The 25,002-nt window shown below is 37.6% G+C and overlaps 1 protein-coding gene across 2 annotated transcripts in view; it reads right to left on the minus strand.

The window, feature by feature from the left end:
• Positions 1-280: 280 nt before the first annotated feature.
• Positions 281-25,002, minus strand: part of Rasgef1b (RasGEF domain family member 1B) — a 34,635-nt gene continuing 9,913 nt past the window's right edge. The window contains exons 2-14 of one of the 2 annotated variants that reach the window (XM_076864181.2): positions 23,231-23,413; positions 21,392-21,514; positions 20,891-21,028; positions 13,953-14,168; positions 13,418-13,492; positions 11,913-12,008; positions 11,699-11,801; positions 10,069-10,148; positions 8,925-9,020; positions 5,425-5,520; positions 4,947-5,070; positions 3,711-3,783; positions 281-370 (exon numbers count right to left, since the gene is read on the minus strand). In XM_076864181.2, the coding sequence (XP_076720296.1) occupies positions 346-370; positions 3,711-3,783; positions 4,947-5,070; positions 5,425-5,520; positions 8,925-9,020; positions 10,069-10,148; positions 11,699-11,801; positions 11,913-12,008; positions 13,418-13,492; positions 13,953-14,168; positions 20,891-21,028; positions 21,392-21,514; positions 23,231-23,407 (1,422 nt within the window). In that variant the 5' untranslated portion in view covers positions 23,408-23,413 and the 3' untranslated portion in view covers positions 281-345. The remainder of the gene's footprint in view (positions 371-3,710; positions 3,784-4,946; positions 5,071-5,424; positions 5,521-8,924; positions 9,021-10,068; positions 10,149-11,698; positions 11,802-11,912; positions 12,009-13,417; positions 13,493-13,952; positions 14,169-20,890; positions 21,029-21,391; positions 21,515-23,230; positions 23,414-25,002) is intronic. The other variant, XM_076864183.2, reaches the window with a different exon arrangement.

Here is a 25,002-nt window from a genome sequence, read left to right on the forward strand (position 1 = left end):
TGTGATTCACATTGGAAATTCCAGGAGATGAATCATGTGCAGAGCCGGGATCTTTAGAGAATTCTTTCTCAAGTGTCTTCAACGAACATTTCAGTCTCACAGAATCTGAGTCAATCTGTCAGCTGTGGGAATGGAGTTTCCCATCTGCTCTGGAGTGAGCTCCCTTGCTTTGCTGACCAGAGCGCTCTCAGGGCTGTGGGGTCTTCATGAGTTTTCCTAGTACTAGATGCCAGAAAACAAAGGCCAGCCCCTCCAAAATCTGCATGATGCAGCAGCAGCAGCAGCAGCAGCAGTGGCGATGGCAGCAGCAGTGGCAGCAGCAACAGCAGCAGGAGCTTCCATGTGTTAAACTCTGCCTAAGAGGCTCGACCTGTGCAATAAAGTAAACCATTTAAGTCAGCACGCAGAAGACTATTAGTATTAGGATTAAAACATTGCCTAATATTAATTTTGTCTTTCCTAGGTTTTATTTTTTGTATTGGGAATGGAAACAGGGGTGATTGACCTCTATTCCACTCCTTTTTATTTTTTATTTTGAAACAGGGTCTCTCTTAGTTGCTAAGGCTAATCTCAAACTTGGGATCCTCCTGCCTCAGCCTCCTGAGTTGCTGGGATACAGGAATGCACCATTGCACCTGCCTGTCCTAGGTCTTAGATTCAATTTTATATAACCAAAACCTGTAATAGGATTGTGATCAAACTTTGAAGTCTTCTTTGCCCTTTAGGAAAATTGCTAGTCACTTAAAATAGTTTCTAAGGAAGATAGCAAAAGCTTTGTTTATACATAAGTGAAGATCTTGAGTGATTTTATATTAAAACAAAAACCAAAAAAGCACAAAGAACATTCAAGATTAAAAGCTTAAAAGGTAGGTGCCAGTCTTAAAAGATAGGAAAGTTTACTTAAGTAGATAAAAGCATCTTCTACAACACATTCTATGACCATTAGGATCATTTAAATAGTAAGTGACAAGAAAAGTGTCTGCCCTCAGAGGTGGATTTGTCATTGCCTTTGATGAATGTGTTTGGAATTAATGACTCTGGGAACAGCAAGAAAAGTGTCTATGTACAAATATTTTATGACTCTCAAAAAAGTTATATACTGAAAAGTTTTCAGGTAAGAACTATCATTCTAGAATATTTAGTATTTGCTTAACATGGAATTTTGTGAACTGTGACAGCCTAGTGTCTACTGTTTATCCTTTTGGTGGGTACTATGCCTTGGCCAATGCAGTAAAACAATGTCATTCACACTGCAGGAGCAGGAGCTGCAAGGCTGAGTCCAGGGCTGAGGCAGACATGAGGGAAATGACCCTGCGTTCGCCCTCAAGGGGCCTATCGGGTAGTAGGGAAAAAACACATACACTGCACAAAACCACACATAGCAACCAACAAGAAAAGAAGCCTGCCTCAGGAGTGTATGAGTGCAGGAGGAACTTTTTGGGGAGAGAAGGGCCAAGTAGGAGGGAAGCACTGGATCTAGATCATGACCATGAGAACAGACAGGTTGTATAAATGGTGTGTGCAAGGCTTAAGCACAAACATGAAAGGAAGTTGTTCCTCAAGCCTCCTTAGAAAACAATCTTAACATGTAAATTAGTCTTTTATACCAAAGAATATATCTTCAATATTTATACACATATTTCCTCATATACCATTAATTTTGTTTTTGGCCGCTGCCAGTCCGCCCCTCAGTTCTTACAAGAAGTATTATGAGCACTTTGGAGTTGAGTACAACTGCAGATCCATTCCTGTACACAATGTAAGCCTGTACAGTTTCTTTTTCACCTCATATTTCTAAATTTTTCACTAAATTTTCTGGTTGCATTTCAACAAATCAAATGTTCAATGCTATCATGTACTGTGTATATGGTACATGGAGATATGGGAAAGGATTATGCATCTCAATCTTTAGTTTTTACTATCAAACCTTGGACTAATCAATCTTACAACCGATTCACTAATCAGTAGGAGGGTATCATAACAGAGAAACAACTAAACACAAGTGTTGGCAGGTCTGGATTATTTTAATGTCTGGATGCCACAGGTAATGCAGATACCACATATCCATTATGCATAGTCAATCTGTCCCCTGGATAATTTTTTAAAAAATCTTCAAGAAAAGTAATAATAGCTAAGCTATACCCAAGGGATTTACCAAACTTGAAGTTTTTAAAAGAGAAAGGGTGGATTAAGAAGAAAAAGTATGAAAGATGAAATTCACCTTAAAAAGGTTCATTTTTAGAAGAGTTATTTCCACATTTTATCTAGTTAGGTGTGTAGACTTTAAAACTCATTTTGCGTGTCAAAATATTAAAGAATACCACACATATCTTTTAATTCAAAAACAAAGTAATGCAAAATTTAAATGGAAATGTGACACAGACAGGCACAAAAAAAAAAAAAAAAAGAAAAAAAAAAAGAACTGGGGCATCAACCTAGCAGGGCTATAATGTCCCCAGGACTCATGGCATTAGCCAGCCATTCTTTATGACCTTCTTTATCTGTGTCTGAGGTACAAGAAACATCTTCAGTCCTTTATCTATCACTTCAACTTGTCCTAAAGATAATAATTCCAATACCTCTGTACCTCATATCCCTCCTCACTGAGAGGTACAAAGAAGGTGGCCTAAGTTTTCTTTTGAAACACACAAATCAAACATGCACACAAAAAAAACAAGTGTATCTTAGATATCTTGGTTCATGAAATCTAGCCTAATATCAAATATAATGTAAGCTCCCAACTGTCCCGAGGAGAACAAAAGGAAGAAGAGAAAAAGTACTTGTCAGCTCTGGAACATACCCAAAGGCATGCACTCCTGGAGCAGCTTAGTAGAAATACAGTGATGGCAATTTTGATTATATTATATGAGGCCCTGGACTGCTTTTTACCTATTAAAGTATCTCAGATTCTTTTTTGAGGGCGGGTCATACCAGGGGTTGAACTCAGGGCCCCTGGATCACTGAGCCACATCCCCAGCCCTGTTTTAGAGACAGGGTCTCACTGAGTTGCTTAGTGCCTCACTAAATTGCTGAGGCTGGCTTTGAACTCGTGATCCTCCTGCCTCTGCCTCCAGAGCCTCTGGGATTACAGGTGTGCTCCACAGTGCCTGGCCATATCTCAAGATTCTTAAAATGCAAATGCTAACACATTTTGTATGAAAATTCTAATAGGATAGCAACATTTTAAAGTATGAAACTCCTTATTTTATTTAAAGTCCCAGTTTTCTTTCTGAAACCAAAAAGGGATCTGATACCCAGTTTGTTGATAAGTAATGCCCCAACATCATCAGTGTCAACTGGTCCAGCATTAACCAAACCAATATTTTGTTCATTTTTTTAATCTCAGATCAAAAAAATATTTCCGGGTTAGAAGAACTACTCAGAGATAAAGTTTGAACTTCTGATCTTTTAGACAAAGAAAAATAGTTGGTGTTTTCTGTACCAATGGATAATTTCAATTCCTCATTCTATTATATTATGGGAGAAAGAAGAACAGAGTCACTGTGTATCTGCCAGTATAAAAAAAATGTAAAGTAATAAAACTGAATTAGGGCAATGAAAATTCTAAGCCACAAAGATTCAGTTAGCAGGAAATATGGTGTAGAGGACTTGGAACAGGTGAGTGGGGACTTCCCAAAGAATACGTGTGGCTTTCTTCAGGTAAAGCTAATATTTCCTGTAGAAATATTATGAGAAGCAATGAGACCCACCTTAAAGACTTCCATCTGTCTTTCTCTATATGATTTTCAGGTCCTTCACTCTCATAAGATGCCAAGTAGAGAGCTACAATCAACCAAAAGAGACCATGTGTCAATACTGGAGCCTGCTGCCACTTATCCTCCTCCATCTATCCCCCCTGCAATCTGACCCCATATTCAAGACAACTCTCTCTTTCAGATATCAAATTATGACTGAGAAGGTTCATTATTTCTTGAAGAACATATAATATCATTTTTGACACTCTCAGCAAAAACCCCAGGGCCTCTAAGCGTAAAAGACATTTAATTAACTAAGAATTTATAAGGCAAAAAGCTTTACAAAATGCAAACTACATAATGCTGCCATACACTCAGATTTATGTTCTTTACAATGAAAGGGGTGACAGTTCTTTCCTGGTACCCTCAGTTTTTAAACAACCCTTCACAGGTTTTCTAGGCCAATTTTTTATCCTTCTAATATGTTTTCTTCTTTTTAAAATAAAATAGAATCCTCATCTGAAAACTTGAAAGGTTGTTACTAATCCTATTTATAGAGATTAGAAACAATCAAGTTACACTCTGAAATAGGTAATAGTCACTCAAAATGTTTTTCAGACATTACTGCAAACACTATCAATCTATGATAAGGAACTTCAGCCAATGGGTGCTATTGATTCCTATGATGTTAGGATATTAAAAAAGAATCAATAAAACAAATCCCCAAGTCTTATGAACTCTCTCTTCTGATAAATCTTTCTATACATATTCATCCACTTTTTCTGCCTTAATGTCCCTATAGTTTAATAGGTCAAGACATTCTTTTACTTCTTGAAATGGCTGGTGATAACAATTTACTGTTTGGGGTTTTTTCCTCCCCCACCCCAAATTACCTTGTCTATTAATAAAACACAAAACACCTCTTTTCCACTGAAGCAAGTCCAAACAAGAAAAAAAAGAAAGAAAGAAAGAAAGAAAGAAAAACATCCTCCAATAGCTTTCCATTTATGTTCAAAGCTTTGCAGATCAGGGATTTGAAAGGATTTAAATTTGGAAACACACCAGTTATAGATGAATATTAAGTGAAAATTTGTAGGGAGACATCAAAAGGTTCCCTGTGCTCTTAAGCTGGGACAGATTAGAGGACTGGCCTCTAGTTTTATGCAGAATTAAGCATGAAACATTTATATGCTTGTTTCCTAAATGCAGGATTTGGGGATGCTCAGTGTGGTTACAACTGAATGGCCTCACCATCTTCACTAAAGACTGGCACTGTGAGCAGATACTGCAGGATTTTCCGGTCCCTCTCAAATGGACACTCCACTTGTTTCCATGTCATAAATTCACTCACTTGTTTGGCCAGTTCCCAAAATTTCTGAAAGAGAGCAAAGAAGAAGAATTTTAAAGGTGATCATCAAAAATTATTAAGCCTGCAAGAGATAATTCCCTTTAAAATGCTTCCTTCCTTTCTTCCTTTAAGAAATCTAATAAAAACTGTATTTGCTATATTGGCCCAGGTAAACATTCCCTTAAATAGTGATGATGATAATAATAATAATGCAACTATATTCTACTTGGTATTAATAATTTCTTATAAAATAATAGGGAAAGAGAAAGTTTGTTGTAGAACTACAGAGTCAGCTCTTGCAGCCAGGCCTGGGATGCAGTGCTAGAGAGGCCGCACTTCCCTCTGTGCCCTGATTTTTTCATCCTACTTTATCATACTCACCTCAAAGTTGACATGGCCATTTGGGAGGCGGTTGGCACAGCCCTCATTGAGGAAATAAATATCTTTGATTAAGAGACTGAAGAATGGTATCACAATCTAGAAAAAATAAAAGATTCTAGTTTGTCTAGGTAAATAAACATTTAGCATCTCATCAAATAGTTCCAAGGATTAAAAAACAACATTAACTGTGAGTTGCATGCAAGGCCACAATGAACTAAGGTATAGTGCTTTGAACACCTTATGTGACAGCCACTTCCTCCCTTGCATAATTTTGCTTAAGGTGCAAATGTTAATATTAACCAAAACATAGTGAGAATAAGTGGTACTGGGAAATAGATGGGCAAATGCTTTTCCTATAGTTCTTCCTATTTCTCTCAGTGCAGAGTAACATGTAATAAAATCTGAAAATTTTAGTTACAATGAAAAGAAAAAATATCTAAAAGGCACTCTTGCTTTTCATTCATCAACCTCTTAGTTATGGTAAAATCTTAATAGAAGAATTATCTCTGGAAAGTACTGAGGTTTAAGGTGTGTGGCCCATCATTTATATTGCCACATCATTTAGATGTCTACAGTTTAGATAATTTTTTCCCCCTGGATAATTTTATTTGATCCTTGAGGGCATTGCTCAAGATAATGTGAGAGCTTATGGGCAACCATGGCTACACATGCCTATGGGATAAAGATAGCCTGTGAATGAGAAAACAAGTTAGCACTTGCTGTCATGGAAAATCACCTCAGAAGTACCTGGTACAATATGTTGTGAGACAGATGTGCCACAGTGAGGGAGAAATATAAATGTGTGAGTTAAATTCAATAACTCTCTACAATGAACTTTCTTTCTTCTTCTTCTTCTTTATTTTTCTTTTCTGGTACTAGGGATTGAACTCAGGGTCACTCAACCACTGAGCCACATCCCTATTTGTATTTTATTTAGAGACAAGGATTGCTTAGTGCCTTAATTTTGCTGGGGCTGCCTTTGAACTCGTGATCCTCCTACCTCAGCCTTCTGAGCCACTGGGATTACAGGCATGTGCCACAGTGTCCAGCTTGAACTTTAACAATAATTTCCTGCCTGAATTCTTTGGTTTGATGGAGTGACATTTTACAATAATTAATCCCAAATAATCTTTAATTAAGTAACCTAAATCTTACTATACCCATTACCAAAAAAAAAAAAAGAAAGAAAAAGGCTTAGATATAATAACTTCCACTTTCTCTAAAATGCCAACATATTTTTAATGATTCTAAATTTTCTACACTACAAATAATATACCAAACATATATTGTGGGTCTCTTATTTCCTCAAGATCATGGTTTTGAAGTTTCCTAAGCTCATGGCTCATGTGGTACTTCTACACCAAATAAACAGGAAAACATACACCTGAAGTAATTTTAAAAAGGTGTTCATTATTTTTTTGTTTCACTGATGTCTGAAAATAAGCAAATTGAATCTTCAGTTTTGATAGCTCTCTTGAATATGCTTTTAATCATTTGTTTTTGTCTGTGAAGTTGCTAAGGCTGAATTAGTAAAGATCTCATTACCTTCTCCTTCTAATGTTACTGGCTATTTTTCTATGGTGTTAGAACTAAGACACCATCAGAATAATGATAAAAGTATACTTCAACAATCAACAAAAATTACTTAAGGGTGAGAAGTGCTGGACTCTGTCAGATATCAGTTAAGAATTTGGAACCACCATTTACTGGTGGTGGTAAGAATTAGAAGTTGGCAAACTGTAGCCCCAATTTTGGATGGTTTAGGAGTCACATATTTTACATTTTTAAGTGGCTGGATAACAATCAAATGAATAATACCTGAAATTTCATGAAAATTACATGAAATTCTAATTGCAGGGGTGTAATGAAACACAGCCATGCTCATCCATCAAAATATTGTCTATGTTTGCTTTTAAGCTACTACCCAGGTGGGGTATGCCCTAAAATATAATGGAGCTACATCATCATATGACAGTCACAGGGAAATGAGAACAAAATTGTGATCAAGATGTAATATTTGTACATTGTAATAGTTTTTAAAGCAAGAACGATATTCCTGTGCTCTATTCTCTGGTGCTGAGTTATGAAAGTCATGGGGTGTTAATCATTTATTTTCTCGCATTGATATATAAAATTTTTCTAAATGCAGGCCATGTGCCTCTAGCTGGATTATAAATTCTGGGTGTTCCTCATGTGATGTTTGCATGCATGGATGCCTGCATGATTCTCTACTATTGACTGAGTTGCTCTCCCAAGGAATTGGAAACAGCCAATCTCCCTGAGAGTACTTCACTGTTCCGTTCCCTAAGCCCATGTACAAGAAAGAAGTTTCACAGGCTTCTTCAACTTCTCATTTACCCAAAGATAATTCCCATCATATCTGTAGCCCTTAAATCTAATATAAAGCTAATGCAGTAAAAGTCAGAATATAAGGACTTTGGATTCCTATGAGCTAAGTGAATATACAGGTTACTAGTAGGAGAGAGAGTTTGGTTTTTAGAAGGTCTTGCCCGTGATGCCTTTAGTGGAAGGACTTCTCAAGTTATATTTTCCAATTCCCTTTTTAAATGGTCTTGATTCAGAGAGCCAAAACTGTACTTTAAAGGTACTATTTTTTTCTGCTGGCATGCAGAAAAAAAAAAAGGTCACAGAAACATAGACAGAAAGGCAAAGGGATTGAAAAACCATGTGATCCTACGAGGAATGGTTAAAAACCTGGAGACATGATGGAGATGCTGTGAAGTATTTTTTTACCCCCCCTCCTTTTCCTTTATTTGTTTACTATGTAGTTTAAGGTAAAAAAGAGCCAGAATCTAAATGGAAGATAACACCACCAAGCAACCTTCACTAACCATTTACTAAAACGAGGTAAGTACTTCTCAAATAACAACATGGCCAACATTGAGATGACTTGCCTTCCTCTGTAAGGAAATATGACAACAAAATGTGCCAAGAGAGGACCCTTAGATCCAGGGTAGTATTGCTTAAGCATAGACAGGGAGAGGATCATTAATTTCTCAGACATCATCCCTGTACTTTTTTCTGCCACCTGCATATCCAATTAGTAACAGCAGGCCTAATGCTATAGCAACTAGCCTACTTTCTGAAAATAAATGACTTAACCATGGGAGGTAAGCTAATTCTTTTAAAAGAAAGGGTTACATTAAGTCAGGCACCTTGTGCAGAGCTTAAATGTCTGTTTTCCATTAAATTAAATTACTCTCTAATGCTATTAGTCACCTTAACATATGATTTATTATTTAAACACAAGATGCACTACAAAATAAGCACTTTAGTAATGTAACAATAACACAGTACTATGTATTTGCAAAGTTCTTTAGCATTCCTCTTTCCCTATGTGTCAAGTGATAAAATTTCTATGATGTGCATCTGTCTTAGGTATGAATAGGTAAAAGAAGCTCAGTAAAGTAGTTCCCATTGCATTCCGGTGTAAAACGTGGTGACTCTATCATAAATTACACACTGCTTTAAGTGCATACCTTTTCTCTGCTACTATGAGCAGTCAAAGACCTTTGTGCTGCCCCGCGAAGAGCTGTTCGATAATTATAGAAATTGCTGGAAGGGTCCATCTGATGCTACAGATAAAAGAGAGAAGAGTATTAACCACTTATTTCTCATCTGTAGAAGTTTAAAAAATCACAACTTAATCTAAACATAAGCAATTCAAAATAAGTTAGGGAAGTCATTAGGAATAAGATGTATCCCTCTCATACACATATTTGTACACACAAAACATTAGAACACAAATGTTTTCTTTTCTGATGTTTGGTTCAGTTTTACAAGCTAATGTCAATTTTGATCATATAAACCTAAACCAATCTGTGTTGCTAACTCTTGATATCAGATTTAAAACTGATAACCAAGAATCAAACCTCAACATTAGAAAATTTTCCTTTGAGGGTCATTGGGCTAGGTGATGGTTAGCCACTTTGTAGGGAATTTGTTCTTTACATTTGATAACAAAGCATTCAAAATAATTGAAAGCATACATTTTGCAAGAAGGAAAACAAATTTATTAGATAACATGAATAAAGCATCATATGAGATATCTAATGATAATTTCCAATTGGGAAAAAACATGGGAAAGGATGCTTATATTTCCAAAGACAGTAGACTGAAAGCATCAATACACCAAGGGAATAGATGAATCAATGTGATTCAAATCCACATGCCTTGTGCACAATTCTTACCATCCTCACAATTACATGGGAAGGGCTTTGCACAAGTTAGCTACAAATGTTGAAAGAATGGTGAAAGAATATTCTGTGGGAATGAGGAAATCTTAACTGAGACACTACAGATAAATTAAATAAATAAATAAATCTAGTTTAGGCAAACTGGGACATAAACTCCTCAACTGTTCAGGACCCCAACTCTATTTCCACATACAGTGTGTTGTGATTGACAGCACTTCTCCAGTTAAACTCAAAATGGACACTCTTTTTATAAAAAGACTAGTCCAAAACCTGATTTATTTTCCTTTTCTGAAATCTGAATCCCTTTCTTTCCCTTTGGTCTGTAAGGCTTTTTCTTGTGCAACACTATCAGAGACGACAGATCGTACAAATGGATCCCACTTTCCAGGTATAAAACATTTAACAGTAAAACATCAGTTTCACTTACCTCAAGAATGTCAAACTTTGCAGTCTTCACTTTGGCCCAAGTTTTTTTTAGTCGAGAGACTGGGCTCATATTCATGCCAGCTTCCCATTTAAAATGCATGGGAGGAAGAGAAAATTGAAATAGAGATATAAGAAGAGCTATTCCAATTTATACTACTGAAAGTGTTCAGTACTAAATGCAAGTAATTGGATTCAACAAATTGTTAGTAAGTGATAAACTCTAGTTTTACAACTTTTTCTTGCAAATTCTCCTCCAGCCCAGAAACGCATAATGAGACCATTTGCTTTGAGTAGAGGTAAGCACATTTTTTTTTTTTTTTTTTTTTTTTTTTTGTAAAAGGAAAAGTAGTAAACATCTTAGGCTATGCAGGCAATATGGTCTGCATAGTAAACTACAAAACATTGTCATGTTATGGTGCATAAGCAGTCATAGTTAATTATATAAACAAATTTCTATGGCTGTGTTGAATAAAACTTCATTTTTGGATGCTGAAATTTGAATTTATATTATGTTCACATGTTAGAAATATTATATTATTTTGATTTTTTTTTCAATCATTTAAAAATATTTAAACTACTCTTAGCTAACTAGTCATAAAGAAAATAGTAGTGGGCCAGATTGGGCCATGAGCTGTAGCTTCCTGATCCCTGACTGAGCTTCCATCAGTTAGTGGTTAACTGGACATCCCTGGGAAAATTTCTTTCCTCTGGAACTCAGCTTATTCTTGTAGGAATGTTGAGTGGATTAATAAGATGATAAATGCAAAGCATGGATGACATGCTTTGACATTTTTTTTGATGGCAGAAGAGAGAAATTAAGTAACCTTTTTTATTAGACTGTGAACCTTTCAGATTTCTGTCTCAGATAATCTTTCAGTTCACTGTTTTCATGGAGTCAAACAAAAAACAGTTGAAATCTGGCCAGTATTTTTATGAGAGCAGCAAAGGGGAAATTATATGCAAACAAAATGGAATAAAGAATTAGAGAAGGGGGTTTCGTCAGTAATCCAGATTACTGAATTAAATTTGATAGATTCTCTAGCATCAAGTTGACCCTAACTCCTTTGTTCTTTTATTCATATATCTACTGAGCACCTATAATGTGTAGGATGGCCATATAATTTGTCATATAAACTAGTACATTTTTCAAAGAAAGGGTCATTATCAATAATTATAGCAAGACAACAGGTATAAACTAGAACACCTAAGACTTGTTATTTCATGTCCTATGTTTATAGAATGAATGGAAAGTAACATGGTCTCTGGCATTAAAAAATCTCCATGATATATAGAGTAGAAGGTTGGTATGCTGGAGTAGTAAGGACTGCAACTTTAAGTACAGGAACACAGGCAATCGAAAAATGATCAGTTCTCAGCTTTTACAGGAGAATATTTAATTGAAGATAAATTAAAAGTATTCCACGAATTCTTGCATACTTAAGAAAGATTAAGTATACTTGCCTGTACCAATTTTGGCTATTTAAAACATTTTGAACATTCTAAATTTCAATATTCAAAAGTACATTTTTCATAAATAAAACTATTTGCAGATTTTTGGTGAACACATTTCACAATTTTATACATTTTGCTTTACAGAAATAAAGGACACATATCCAGCAGAAAATACTCACAGATTATTGCCATCAAGGAATTAAAGTTGCCAATGTTGAAACATTCTCGAGCTACATCAATGAAATACTCAATCATTCTTGCTCGGTGTTTCTTCTTTACAGGCTAAGTGGAAAAAAGGATGGAAGGCAGTTATCCAACATGCAGGCCCACAAATGTAAAGAAAGTACGAAAAATAATCAAGAGCCAGAAGACAGAGAAAATTCATTTTCTCACCATGCAGATTTCAGTAGCAACCAAGTAGCTCAAGCGATTAAACCATTCCACATAAGCTTCTAAGTTTCGTGTTTTCTTCCGATCACTATAGCAACTCTATGGAGAAACCGAAGTGTGTGGGTAAGTTAGAAAAGAAAAGACTAGACTGGGCTCTCATTTTGTCCAACATGGGGACTTGATTCTCAGTTTATGGATTAGGAAGGCTTTTTAGGATGACAGGAAGAGGGAGAGGAGGGAAGAGGAGAGGCCACCAGGACCATTAACATTCTTGATTATTCTTACAGAAATACCAAAATCTCTTGGGTTCTGTGAAACCTGAGGTCTAGAAATATACTCTGATGCATGCATAAAAATACCCCTCCCTACTCTCCCAAGAAATTAAGTTACTTTGGGTAAGATCTGTCCTCAGAAACACAATTCAAAGGAAGGGTTCTGGCTGCATTCAAAAACAATCTTGGACTGATTAATGGGATACAAATACCAATCACTATCAACATAGGAAGGAGAGGCCAACAGGGCAGGGGCCTCAAAAACCTTCTCCTAAAATTAAGCTGCTGAACAAAATTTTGGATCATCGTGTACCCAGAAACAAAATATCTTCCAAAGATGATAAACAGAAGTCTACACTATCCTGGTTTTTAGGAGGGTGAGTGATACACTGTTCAAAGGCAAAAGAAGTTCATCTCATCTTGGAGTTCAAGGCCAAGCTTGAAGAAGTTCATTAACCCCCTTGCATTTTTTTCCAAAAGAAACAAACAAAAAAGTCCACTAGCCTTCTATTGCAAAACATATTCTCCACTTCCCGTACTGAGAGGAACTACTCTAAGGCCGGAAAACAGCTGTTGTCCCTACTCCCAGAGGGGACTTTCATCAGCGGGTGATGCAGTCTTTTTTGCTTTATAATTCAAAATGCTTAGAGATGGAGGTTACTGGAAGATAAAATTCTTACATGTGTACACTGATTTTATATTCTGTGTTCAGTATTATTTTCTTAAGATGGGGGCTCCACCATAAACCTGTCATGGGGGATCTACCTTCAAACAAGAGGCAAAGCAGGGAAGATTGAAGATTCATGCTCAGCAGGCTGGATGTGCATCCTGTCTTTCCTGCCCATGCTATTGTTGAATCATAAGCACAGCATTGTTATTTTTATTTTCTTTCTGGCTTAATCTGCTAAAATCATCATGCTTTTATCTTCTACCTTCATTACCACAAATGCCTGCATCTACTTGCTATAAAGGGCTTATTACATTCCCCAATAAGGATAAAAGACAGGCTAAAAGTTAGTGATGGGGTAAGAATATTGTAAAGAAAGGCACTCAGAGATCTGGCTCAAGAAGAACTGCAGTGAATCACACATGGCTAATGAAAGAAAGAAACTAACTAACTTCCTGATTTTAAAAAACCTAAAATAGAATAGTTTTAGCCTGGATGTCTTATCTATTATCATAAACTAAGGAGTTCCAGTTCTAGTCTTAGAACTGACCTCTAGATGGATAGATTACCTTGTCATTGTCCAAAGGGTCCTTCTGCACAAATGCCTGAACAAATTCTTCTGGCCCGATATAATTAAGCCTCTCCTGAAATGAAAATCTAGCATTATCCATAGCATTAAAGAAAATGAAAAGTCAACTCCTTCCAATGGCTTTGGCATCACCCCCATTTCTTAATGCAAATTATAAAATAAGTTTTAACCCCCAATTGTTTCATTATCTTCAAGGTCTGAACAGAGGCAATTTTCTGCTTAGGTCAACGTTCCATAAGATAGTGAGCCAGTCATGGAAAAATTAATTAGAGGCAGAAAATGAGGAAGGTCAATAAACTCTGCTTTTCATTTTTGTTTAGTGTTTATTTGCAAGTAAATTCCCAGAATATCAAAAGCATTCATATTCAAATGCCTACAAATCCTATTTCATAGATTATTTCCCATTTGGATTACTCTGACCTCTCTTGTGACATTATTGCTGGCAGACACATTGTCTGGTTGCCAAAGCAAACAAAACCTGTGGTTGCAAAGGGCAAAGATGACCAGGGCCTTACCAGCTCTATGTGAGTCAGCTGCTGGGCCAACGTGTAAGGGTCGCTGCAGACAGTAATGATATCCCTCTGTATGGACTGTGGCTTGGTCTTGAGAACTGTGAGCCGATCAGTAGATGTCGAGCTGATTTTTGCCAGAACTTCCTCATACTGGCTGAGGGCAGCAAGTTTACGGATGAGACACTGCATCATCTGCTGGACATTTTTCCGGTATGTCTGCTAGGGAATAAGCAAACAATTACAATCTTGCTCTGCATGTCCTTTTTCAGTACGAGGCAGCCTCAGGGACTATGTCTGTGAGTGATTTTACCTTGAGATTGGGCAATCAACTTAGTTCAGCAAACCTACAGGAGGATTCAAATAGTTCTAATAGTTTAAAAGAGACACAAACACATCAAGTGTCTTTCTAAACTTGTAGGGTTTAGTCATTGTTCTCAGGTTGCTATGGACAGTCCAATTCAGGTTGGGCCTTGAAAACACTATAGACATTACAGATGAGCTATCAAGGGGATCCAGTGTTAATGAAGACTACACACAACTAATTGTTCTCTGGTAGAAATGCATCTGTTTACTTTTGGAAGGTTAAAATACAGTGACCTCAAGTCAGAGCATCCTTTTTTCTTTCTTTAAAAAAAATTATTCTTGTTTGTTATATATGACAGCAGAATGCAATTCAATTCATAGTTCACAAATAGAGCACAACTCCTCATGTCTCTGGTTGTACACTAACTATAGTCACACCATTCGTGTTTTCATACATGTATTTAGGTTAATGATGTCTGTCTCATTCCACTGTCTTTCCTACACCCAAGAGCATTCTTTTTCTAACATTTTCTTTTAGGCCACTTTCTTTATTTCTCCATTCCTATCATTCAGTTTTATCAGCCTGAGGACATGAAAACTACTTGACAGATTACTTTCCACTTGCCCGCCCACCCACCTTCCTGACTTTCACATGCACTGTGGAAGTGGATATTCATTTTTGGTGTCTGACCTCCACTTGGCTGCTACCCATTTCTCTGGTACTCATGAATCAGTAACTAATGTTCACAACCAACTCTTGCACGTGGCAGTTCTCCCCACAACGCTAATACCAGATGCCACTTTGTTTGCAACTTCCTTTTGCTATAGCCACAATACTTAAAGAGAAATTGGTTTAAAAAACACTGCAGGTGTTATAGATAAGTGTCAACCTCTTCCCTTGAAAACACTTGTTACATCAGAGAAATAACTTCCCTACTCTTTGAGCACACTTATTCTAAGTTATGGAGTTCTTTTGGTTCTCCTTTTCTGGTCCCAAATTGCCAACAGTAATTCTCTTTCTAGTGGATTATGATGCCCATGTCACAGATAGGCCTATGGGCTGATTCAATGCAAACTTGGTGCTAAGGTTACCAGCACTAAAGGATGACAGTCCCAGTAAATCTACAGATGTAAAAAGGCTTTATTGACCTTTTTAAATAAAATTTTTAGATTGACAGAATACCTTTATTTTTATTTATTTAGTTTTATGTGGTATTGAGGATCGAACCCAATACCTCAAACGTGCTAGGCAAGCACTCTACCACTGAACCACAATACCATCCCAGCTTTACTGACTTCTTAAAAGGTATCACAGTATCATTTGCTGAGATTCACTATCTGAAAATTGAGTGGCATTTACCAACAAGTATAAGAGCTACGTGTTTTTTTAAAGAAGTAATTTGGTTTAACAGAGTACATATAAAAACTTAGAGATATTTGCACATAAGGAAGATTACAACACATGGAGAAATGGTTCATGCTTGCATAGTCAAGGATAAAAAGCATGGCCTTCTTCTTCTTCTTCTTCTCTACTTGTCATTATATATTCTGATGAGTTCTTTATGGTTGCCTATTAGATGACCTGATTTTTCTCTGCATTTGCAGATCATCCCCAAATGATTAAATACCTAAGTGTGTAAAAAATGAATCTTCAAAAAACCTATCTTTCAATCAACATTCAGGTTATCAGTTTAGAAGATGCTACTTGTTTGAGAATATATATGTCACTCAAGGAAAATGCCTCTTTCTTTGGCATTCCAAGCAATTTAAGGCTGAGTCATGGGCTATTTTCAATCCCTCATCCTGGCTGCCCTTCCTCTTCTACTTTCATAACATGGAGCTAACATTAAAACTCCAAGAACTCTATCTGAAGATGTTTCCTTCAGTCATCTGTCCCAGATGTCAAAATACACGTCTTCAGGAGAGTTAATACTACTTGTTCAAATTATGCAAACATTTCCCAGCTTATTAAGATAAATAATAAACTTTTTTGAGGTACTTTAGTTACAGCATGTACCAACCAGAGTACAAAACACACGTCATAAAGTTGCAGTTTCAATCATTAAAGCCCACTTATAAGAGTAACCCACAACTGTCATTACTACGCTACTGAACACAGGTCAGTGTGAATAAGGGACTTATAGTCTTTGTTAAGGCTTTCTAAGAAAAATCGTACATTTACTGCATGAGAAAAAAGTACTTGCTTCCAACAAAGTAGTTTATGAAAAGAAAAACTAATTTTTTTGACTACTGTGGAGCAGATGAGAGGACACAGATATCTGCGCTGACATGGAAAGGTCCCCAGGACACATCACTGAGTGGAAAAGCAGGGTGGCAAACATAAGGCCAACACACACACACACGCACACATGAACTATACGTGCTGCTTCTATAGATGTGTGTATCTGTGCATGAATACATACACACAAAACTGACACCAGTTGTAGAAGTAGGATTGGTGAAACTTTTGAGTGCTTTGTGCAAATTGTGTTGTCTTTTTAACAATCAGAATGCATTCCTATATTACTTGATTTATTTAAAAAAAAATTTCCCACAGTGGGATTTCTTGGATAACACAGGTTCAAGACACCTAAGAAAGAACTTTTCTCTCAGAAGACCACACCCACAAAAGAAACCCTCATTTTAAAATAGCATCCGTTATTTGCATCTCAAAAGATATTCCATGGGAATTCTAATTTCTACATCATGCACCTATCCCACTTCCCTTTCTGGGATCCCCATGGAAAACACTTGAATCAGAAATGACCGCCTTCTCTTCAGGTCACCACCTGAGGATATCAGCTGAGAAACAATGAAGCACAAGAAACAGCTGAGGGGGAGAGCCCACAGCTTGGGTCCACCTCCACAGAGATTCTGACTGACTGATTTGAGGTAGAGTCTGGGGAGCATGATGTGAATGCTCCCCAGGTGATTCTGACACACAGCAATGGGTGAGAACCCATGCTCTACTAGCACATCTGGTGAAAGATTTTGATTCTGCATTAATATTTTAGGGTTTTTTTTTTTGTTGGGGGGGAGGAATTATATATTCAGATTACCAGAGTGAGCAAAAGACACCACCAATACATATAGGGGAAATGTACACAGCAGGGTATAGGAGAAAGCTATTCAAGTAACACTGTGGGTCTGTGTGTGCCTCTGTGTGTGCCTGTATGTGTGTATAAGAGAGAAAAAGAAGAGGACACAGAAGATGTGTGTGATCTCTTTTAAGTTTCCTGCTTCCATTTGATTTCATTTGAGAAATCAGGCTTTGTGTTATTAAGCATGCTTCCTCACTGAGTCATGCATTGCTAAATATGTACTTATTCTTTTTTATAACTTCAAATGCCAGCGACAGTAATTACCTGGCAAATAAAGATAGAAGTTCTTATTATAAAGACCAGCCCCTTAAGGAAGAGAAAATTGCATTCTAGCCACTACAGTCATTTGTCATGTAATTCAATCATTAGTTCCATTTCATGTTTCTTGCAGGCAAGTCCTAATAAACCACTTCATTTAGGGCAAATCCCCAGGGGAGAAACATATTAAGCCAAATTATGTGGAACTGTCCTAGCAGATACAGGAGAACCTGCCTAAATTATATATAGGACACACCTGGCTTCACTGACTGCCAAAGAAATCCCTGAAGTCAGAGGCAAGAAGTAACAAGTTGCAACTGAAGCCCACACTCCTGCCACAGGAGGGAAATAATGCTTTCCTATTGTGGTAACTGATTTGCCTGTTCATTCATTCATTTATTCACTCAAACACTGAGAGTCTATTAAATGCCATGGTGAACAATGAGGGCATGGCATGGAACCCAGTGGGAGCAAATAGAAAGTCATTACAAGTCACAGAATGCTATGAGGTGCTCTGAAGGGAGAGCTGGTGACAACCAGGAATGGAAGCGGGCTAAGGGGGGACAAGAGGAAGTCTCTCTGAGGAGAGACACTTAAAGATATGACAGATAAAGGACTGCCAAGCAAAGAGCTGGGGAAAGAGCATCCAACACACAATTTGGGAGCTGGAGGGGACATTAACACAGGGCAGTTAATTGCATGATTTATGGAGATAAGAAAGGAGCAAGGAATTTAGGGGATTTGCCAAAGCACACTCAGATCAACCAGCTGCCAAGTGTAGACCTGATTTCTGAATATTGGATAAAAACAACCAAAGAAGCAGCAGGTTCCTGAGACACCCACCAGCCTGAGAAGGTGGGCATATCTCTCCACTCAACCCCTACGTCAGTAGGCTCCTCAGTTAGACTTGGCTTATTTTCCCATCTCCTCTTTACAGGCTCAAATCCTGCTGAATTTCCCAACGTTTATTAAGAATGTGTTATTAAAACAAGAGTGCTGACAAGAAGGTAGGTCAGAAGTCTGACTGGCCCTTTTCTTGGTGTTATGAAGCATTCTCTACCCAACTTTTGAATGGCTCAATCTTGTTCTAAAATAGAGACTAGGTTTCATTTGATTACAGATAGAAATGATCTCCCTCTCTGACACCCATGGCAAGAAGGACTAAAAGCCATCCACTTAGCATTTTCAAATCACTAACACTTAATCTTAAAAATAAAAAAGGTTTTTAAGATTTAAGGAAAAACTAAGTTATAATTTTCATGTTTTAAAAAAGCAATACAGAGAAGGCAGATAAGCTGACTGTCATACAAAGTAGCTACACACACTCACCTGGAATGTAGAACTAACTGATCCAGGGCTCAGCCTTCATGCAAGAAAAAGCCCTGTGATGCCACCAATCTTTTGAGCAGACTGTCATAAACCAAGGTCATTGAGCCTGCAGTGACCTTGCCAAGCTATCCAAGGGCTAACCCCTCTAACATAAGACTTACTATAAACTGCTCCATGAGGCTTAATGTTTGCCTCTGTGAGTAAAGGACCTATCAATACAAACCTGGCAGAAGCTGAGACAGGCAAACTGGCAAAATGATTACAATAGTCATAACTTTGTGAAATGACTCAGGAAATGACCCATTCAGCCTTGCAGAAAGCTATTGTGAGCACCCAGCTTCAATATCATCTCACAAAGTAAAACCTAATGCAGGAAAGCCAAGTTCCAGTTTTTCAAGTGCTAAACTGATACAATTTTAGTTTGACTTCTTTTTTTTTTTTTTTTTTGCATTAGGGAAATGGCATGAAAACCTCATCATAAGGATTAGAATAGATCAGCGTCTTGTTAATGTTATCTTTACAACACCACATAAAGAATGAGTCCTGCATGAAGTTTATGTGTGAAGTGAATGTATTTTCAGATGAATGAAACAAGACATCACTGCCATTGCTGAAAGTTTCGGCCACATTCTTCTATGTGAAAGGTTGTATCTTGCTGAAGCAACTAGTTTCCAGAAAGTTTCCAGCAACAGCAGACACTACAAAGACATCCTTGCTCGACAAGCCTCAACACTGAATACCAGCCCTCCAGGCCTGCTTCAAAAAGGATAACACTAAATTTGTCACAACTAGTCAGCTCTTATCAAAGGCTCAATTGAGGGAAGTAGAATTTATGGAAGATTATCTAAGAGATTTACTTTCAATCTCCACCTATTCCAGGTCCTATCCTTGAATCAATCTCTAGCACCAGAAGACTTGGATTATTTTCTCTGTCTTCCTCTCCCAAAGAATTACCTTTGGTAACTTAGGTGCCAATCTCTGGTCTTAGTTTTATCAAGGAGTAATCATTATAAAGAGTTCTATAAAGAATATCTCATTCTAAGACCCCTATACAAAAATCCTTATTGGAAAGTTTTTGTGTGTTTATTTATTTATTTTGGTGGTATTGGGGATGGAAGCCAGGGTGTCATACAAGCTAAGCAAGTGCTCTACCACTGAGCTTTATCCCCAGCCCTAGATTTCTAAATTTTTCCTCTAAAGCATTGAGGAATTAGTACTTTTTTTCCTTCCCTGAAAATGAAAATTATATAACCAGCTGCATCTCCCTTTTATCTGGAACTTAAACACAACCCACAACAGTCCTTTCCATTCCTACTAGCTCTCAACAGTGGCATATTTGTTTTCTCCCTTCTCTGGTCCAGATTGTCTATTTCTATTTATGGTTTATTAATATTACTTATCAGCTGTTATACTAATATGTTATTTAAATTTATTAGTGCTTATTAATATGCTATTTATTATCTTGCTAGCTCTGTAACTTTTCAGAAGGAAGAGAGATATAAGTGAAATCAAAACACTCTTGCAGGGCTGGGGATGTGGCTCAAGCAGTGGCGCGCTCGCCTGGCATGCCTGCGGCCTGGCACCACATACAAACAAAGATGTTGTGTCCGCCGATAGCTAGAAAATAAATATTAAAAAAAAAAAAAAAAAGAATTCTCTCTCCCTCTCTCTCTCTCTCACACTCTCTCTTAAAAAAAAAAAAAAAACGCACTTGCAACATGAGTCTTGTGCATGAACATATTCCCAATTATATATCATATCATAACATATCATAAAACTCTAGATCACATCCCTTTGAAGTGGGACGGAATAATCATCCCCCCTGATATACCAAGAAGGACAATAACACACCATGTAGAGGGTCTGCCCAAAGACAGAACCAAAAGGAAGCACTGAGATTCTGAAGCAACATCTCCCACCCAGGCTATGTGCTAAATTCATGTTACTAACCTCCTCACCACTGGCTATTCTGTGAGCCAGATCTTTTAAATTTCTCATCATTCTTTCATCTCGAAAATCATAAGGAAATGTTTCCGTCCATTCTGTCAAGAGCTGAAGAATTTTAGGTGCAATTTTTCTCATCTGGTTCTAGGGAGAAAAAGCAAATATAGTTCAGTGATATCTTTCATCATAAACTATATCAAATAAATAATACCAGGGTCAGGTTAGTGCAAAATCTTTGGAGTTGAAGAAGCAGTTCTAACTCCCCCATCCCACAATGTTCCTGCCAAGTGCAACTAACTTATGGCAATATCCAGGGACCCACCATGGCATTAGATTTGTGGTATCCTTTCAACCAATCCCAATTCCTAAGCATAGCCATGATATCACTTATGTTCTTCATCTTGGGGATAAGCTGGGGTTACTTGAGGTAACCAACTTCACAAAATCTGAGCCATAGAGTTATCATGCCTAAGGGAAAAAAATATGAAGTGCAAAATGTTTCATTACCTTATCACCATCAGGGTCACTTAGCCTCTGGTGCTCAACACATAAGTGGCAGACTTTGGCCATTAGCTCATAAGGATGCATAAACAACCGAGAACTGAGTAGGAAGGTAAATATGTATGTCCTCTGTGGCAAGAAAAAAAGTCATTGTTACATACTTTCTGAAATTAATATCTTCCTTATACATTATACACCTTATTTCATGAAGTTCTCTTGATCAAAGTCAATGTGCTACAGAGAGTAATGCCTATTGGAGTCAGACAGTAAGACAGTAGAAGATGGATTTCTCTGTTACCTCCGGATGTGTCTTTTCCCTCAAACCATACTAAAAATAACAGAAGTACAGGATAAGTTTGGCTCCTGAAATTATTCAGAGAACATTTTCACATTTATCCTCAGGGAGCTGGGATATCAAGTCATATAATTCACTCGAGTAAAGAATGAAATTCAGCCCAGAGAGAAATCTAACTTAAATATACCACCCATACAGAATATGGTTCTGTGTCCAAATATTATGGTAACTCAATTGAAACCAAAATAAAACAAAAAACAAAACAAAATAAAAAAACCCACCTCCTCTCCCACATTCAGCTCAAGAATTCTCCAGAGTGTACAGCGTGGTACACTGAAGCATTAATGTCAGAACATTTGAAGGCAGGCTTTCAGGAAACCTATTTACTTGCTCAAGGGCTAAGCAATTTGATAAAGCACAATATTACACTATATACTTTTCTTTAACCACATTGTCTCCCAAGAAGCCAGTAATGAAGTGGTGCTTATTTGCTATACGAGTTTCAGACTCCCAATGAAAAGAGAAATTCCATGGGTTTTTCCCCCCCTTAGGCGCCTTTAGTAGCTCATAAATGCTTGCAGGGCTGAACAAGGGATTCCTTTTACTTTTGATTACAAGTTTTCCCTGTGTGGTAACATATCTGAAAATGCTATGTAACAATTCACACACAGAGAGATAACTCAGTAAGAAACATCATGATGAATTACAGTGGCATGCACAAACAATTCTTTGCACATCAATGATATTCATTGTATTTATAAAAAACTAATGAATGTGGTCTCTAGCTGTTTTCATGAAATCTCCATCAATAACTAGCTGCTGAGTAAATTTCATTGTCCTACTCAAATCAGTTTTATAGAGATAGCTGTTGTACAAAAGAAGCAGGGGGGGGGGGGGAATCACTTGCCCCAAAAAGAAAAACCTGCATTTGACTACTGTTGATGGAGCAAATCCTCAATACTGTAAATTTCAATTTTCTCCCCTTCACTCTTTTGGAATTACTGCAAAGATTGAGATAATATGTAATGAATTCCCTATACTGAAATGTACCATCTATACAAGTGTAGGTTATTAAGGTAAAACAAAAGCAAACATGCTATCTGATGTCCAAATGATAAATCATTACATCTTGAGTATATATCATCTTCTCTCTTCCAAATACTTTCCTACTTTTCTCAGATAGTAATGGTATTAGAAATAAAAAAGGCATTAAATATCAAATGCTGCGCGCATCTTATGTTCGCTGGCATTTTTATTTAAGGACCAAGGTGTATGCCTGAATCAAAACATTATAGATACTTCATTCAGGTGGTATCAGGCTGCCTACAATGTAGTACCTCATCTGAAAAGAAACTTATATGGAGACTACACCAAAATCTGATCCACACTCAGGCTCGATTTGATCTGAAGGCATTAAATAATCAATATGCAATTTCTTATGAGAAAAATCCTTAGCAACCCATATATAATTGTATAGTATATATGGTCCCTACATATTATAATTTCTGCTCAATACCAAGGATAGGTTTCAGAGGAACATGAATACTTACATCTGGATAGTAATCCACATTAGGTACTAAGTGCTGGATAAGTGCTTCCAGAGACCCAGAGAGGAGGTTGTTGTCATGGTAATACAACCCTCCACAGCTGTCTTCTGTAGACTGATAGAGGTTTCGGTTGTAACCACTGCTGTCAAACATTGCTGAAAAGGGAGGAGTCTGCGGCATGCTTTCCTAAAAGGAATAAAAAGAAGAAAACATGGTTTCAGTAACACACAATATGGAGAAATAAAAAGCTTTAATAGGCATTAAGCTTTAATAATAATGAGGACAACAAATTAAAAAAAATAATTTAGGTTCTGACATAGTATCAGAACCTACCAAGAACCAAGCTGCTGTCTTAGTACCACAAATATGCACACTTTTGAGTACCAAGTCAATCAATCAAATGCCATAAAATGAATACACCAAAGGATCCAATCTGGACTTAAATCCAAGACTCTGGCTGTCATACTTAGATATCACTCCCTCACATTTGGTGCTGAAGAGGGGCAGGGAAACAGCTTGGGTTGCTTTATCCCATCAGGGTATTTTCCTAAGGTAGAAATGTGTAGGCCTTGAAATTTGGCTGGGAAGACTCACACAGTGCTTAAGAGACAGCTGACTAGCACTGGACATACAGGGAAGACACCAAAACTGAAGCTGAAAAAACTAATGTGCACAAGAGGCTTAGGATCAAAGTGCACAGGGTGTGTGTTGTTTGTGTCTCCCTGCACCAAGAGCTGAATGCTGACTCCCGTGTTTCTGAGAAGATCAGATGCTGTTGATTTTCACCCCTTTGTGTCAAATTCTCAGGGTGGGAGGTGTATATAAAGTCTCAGTTCTCAGTAAACATACAGGCTGAGGAGGGACCTGATTTGGGAACAAGGAGGACTGTGACAGTCCTTGAGATAAATTGCTCCTTTCCATCTGTGGGCCTTGTAACTCACAAAGCCCTTGTCAGAGGGCGCTCCATAGAGGCCAGAGGCTATTAAGTTATTACTTGGATTCCTAGGGACACAGCGCTTGGCCCTGACAACAGACTGGGGTTTCTGGCGGCTGCTCTGCACAATGGAGGCATTCAAGAGCTGCCGAACTGGGGGTTTCAGAAAGCAAACAATGAGGGGAAGCCAAACTCCAGGCCTTGGACGGACAGGGACAGGGTGTGTGGAGGCTGAGGGAGGACACAACCTGGGCTAATCCTTCTTTTCAAGATGCTAAAAGATATTTGCATCCAAATGGGAGTGGGGTGTGGGGCTCTGGGTCTGAGAAGTCACATCGTCACTCCACTAGCATCTGTTCAAGCCACAGTTAATGGAGGACACAGAGAATCACAATGTGTGCACGTGCCTGGGCAGGAGGGGGCCAGGAGTGGAGTTCAGGCACAAATATCCAAATATCCACTCTAAAGCCAACATGGCAGGTGGCAACATCATCTAGGAAAAGGAATGTCAAGAAAAATAAATAGAAAAAAGCTTCCTCCTGCACTCTATCCCATCCATGAATCAGCACTGAGGAAGAATTTAAAGGGATCTATTGAAAAAAAAAAAAAGCTACGAATGGGAAAAAAGTGATTTCTGAGAGCCACCCTGGGGGGATTTGTCACTATACCAGGTCATGGCTGCCAAGCTCTTAGGTAGGTAGACATGGTCATCATAGCCAAAGGATCGGATCCGGGACAATGGAATGCAATATTAACACAAATCCCCTTGGTTGGTAAGACTTCCTAACTCAACATTAACATTTGATTTACTTATTTAACTTAACATTAAGAGTGTAAAAGG

This window comes from Callospermophilus lateralis, chromosome 8 (assembly GCF_048772815.1).
Source record: "Callospermophilus lateralis isolate mCalLat2 chromosome 8, mCalLat2.hap1, whole genome shotgun sequence".
Classification (NCBI taxonomy): Eukaryota; Metazoa; Chordata; class Mammalia; order Rodentia; family Sciuridae; genus Callospermophilus; species Callospermophilus lateralis.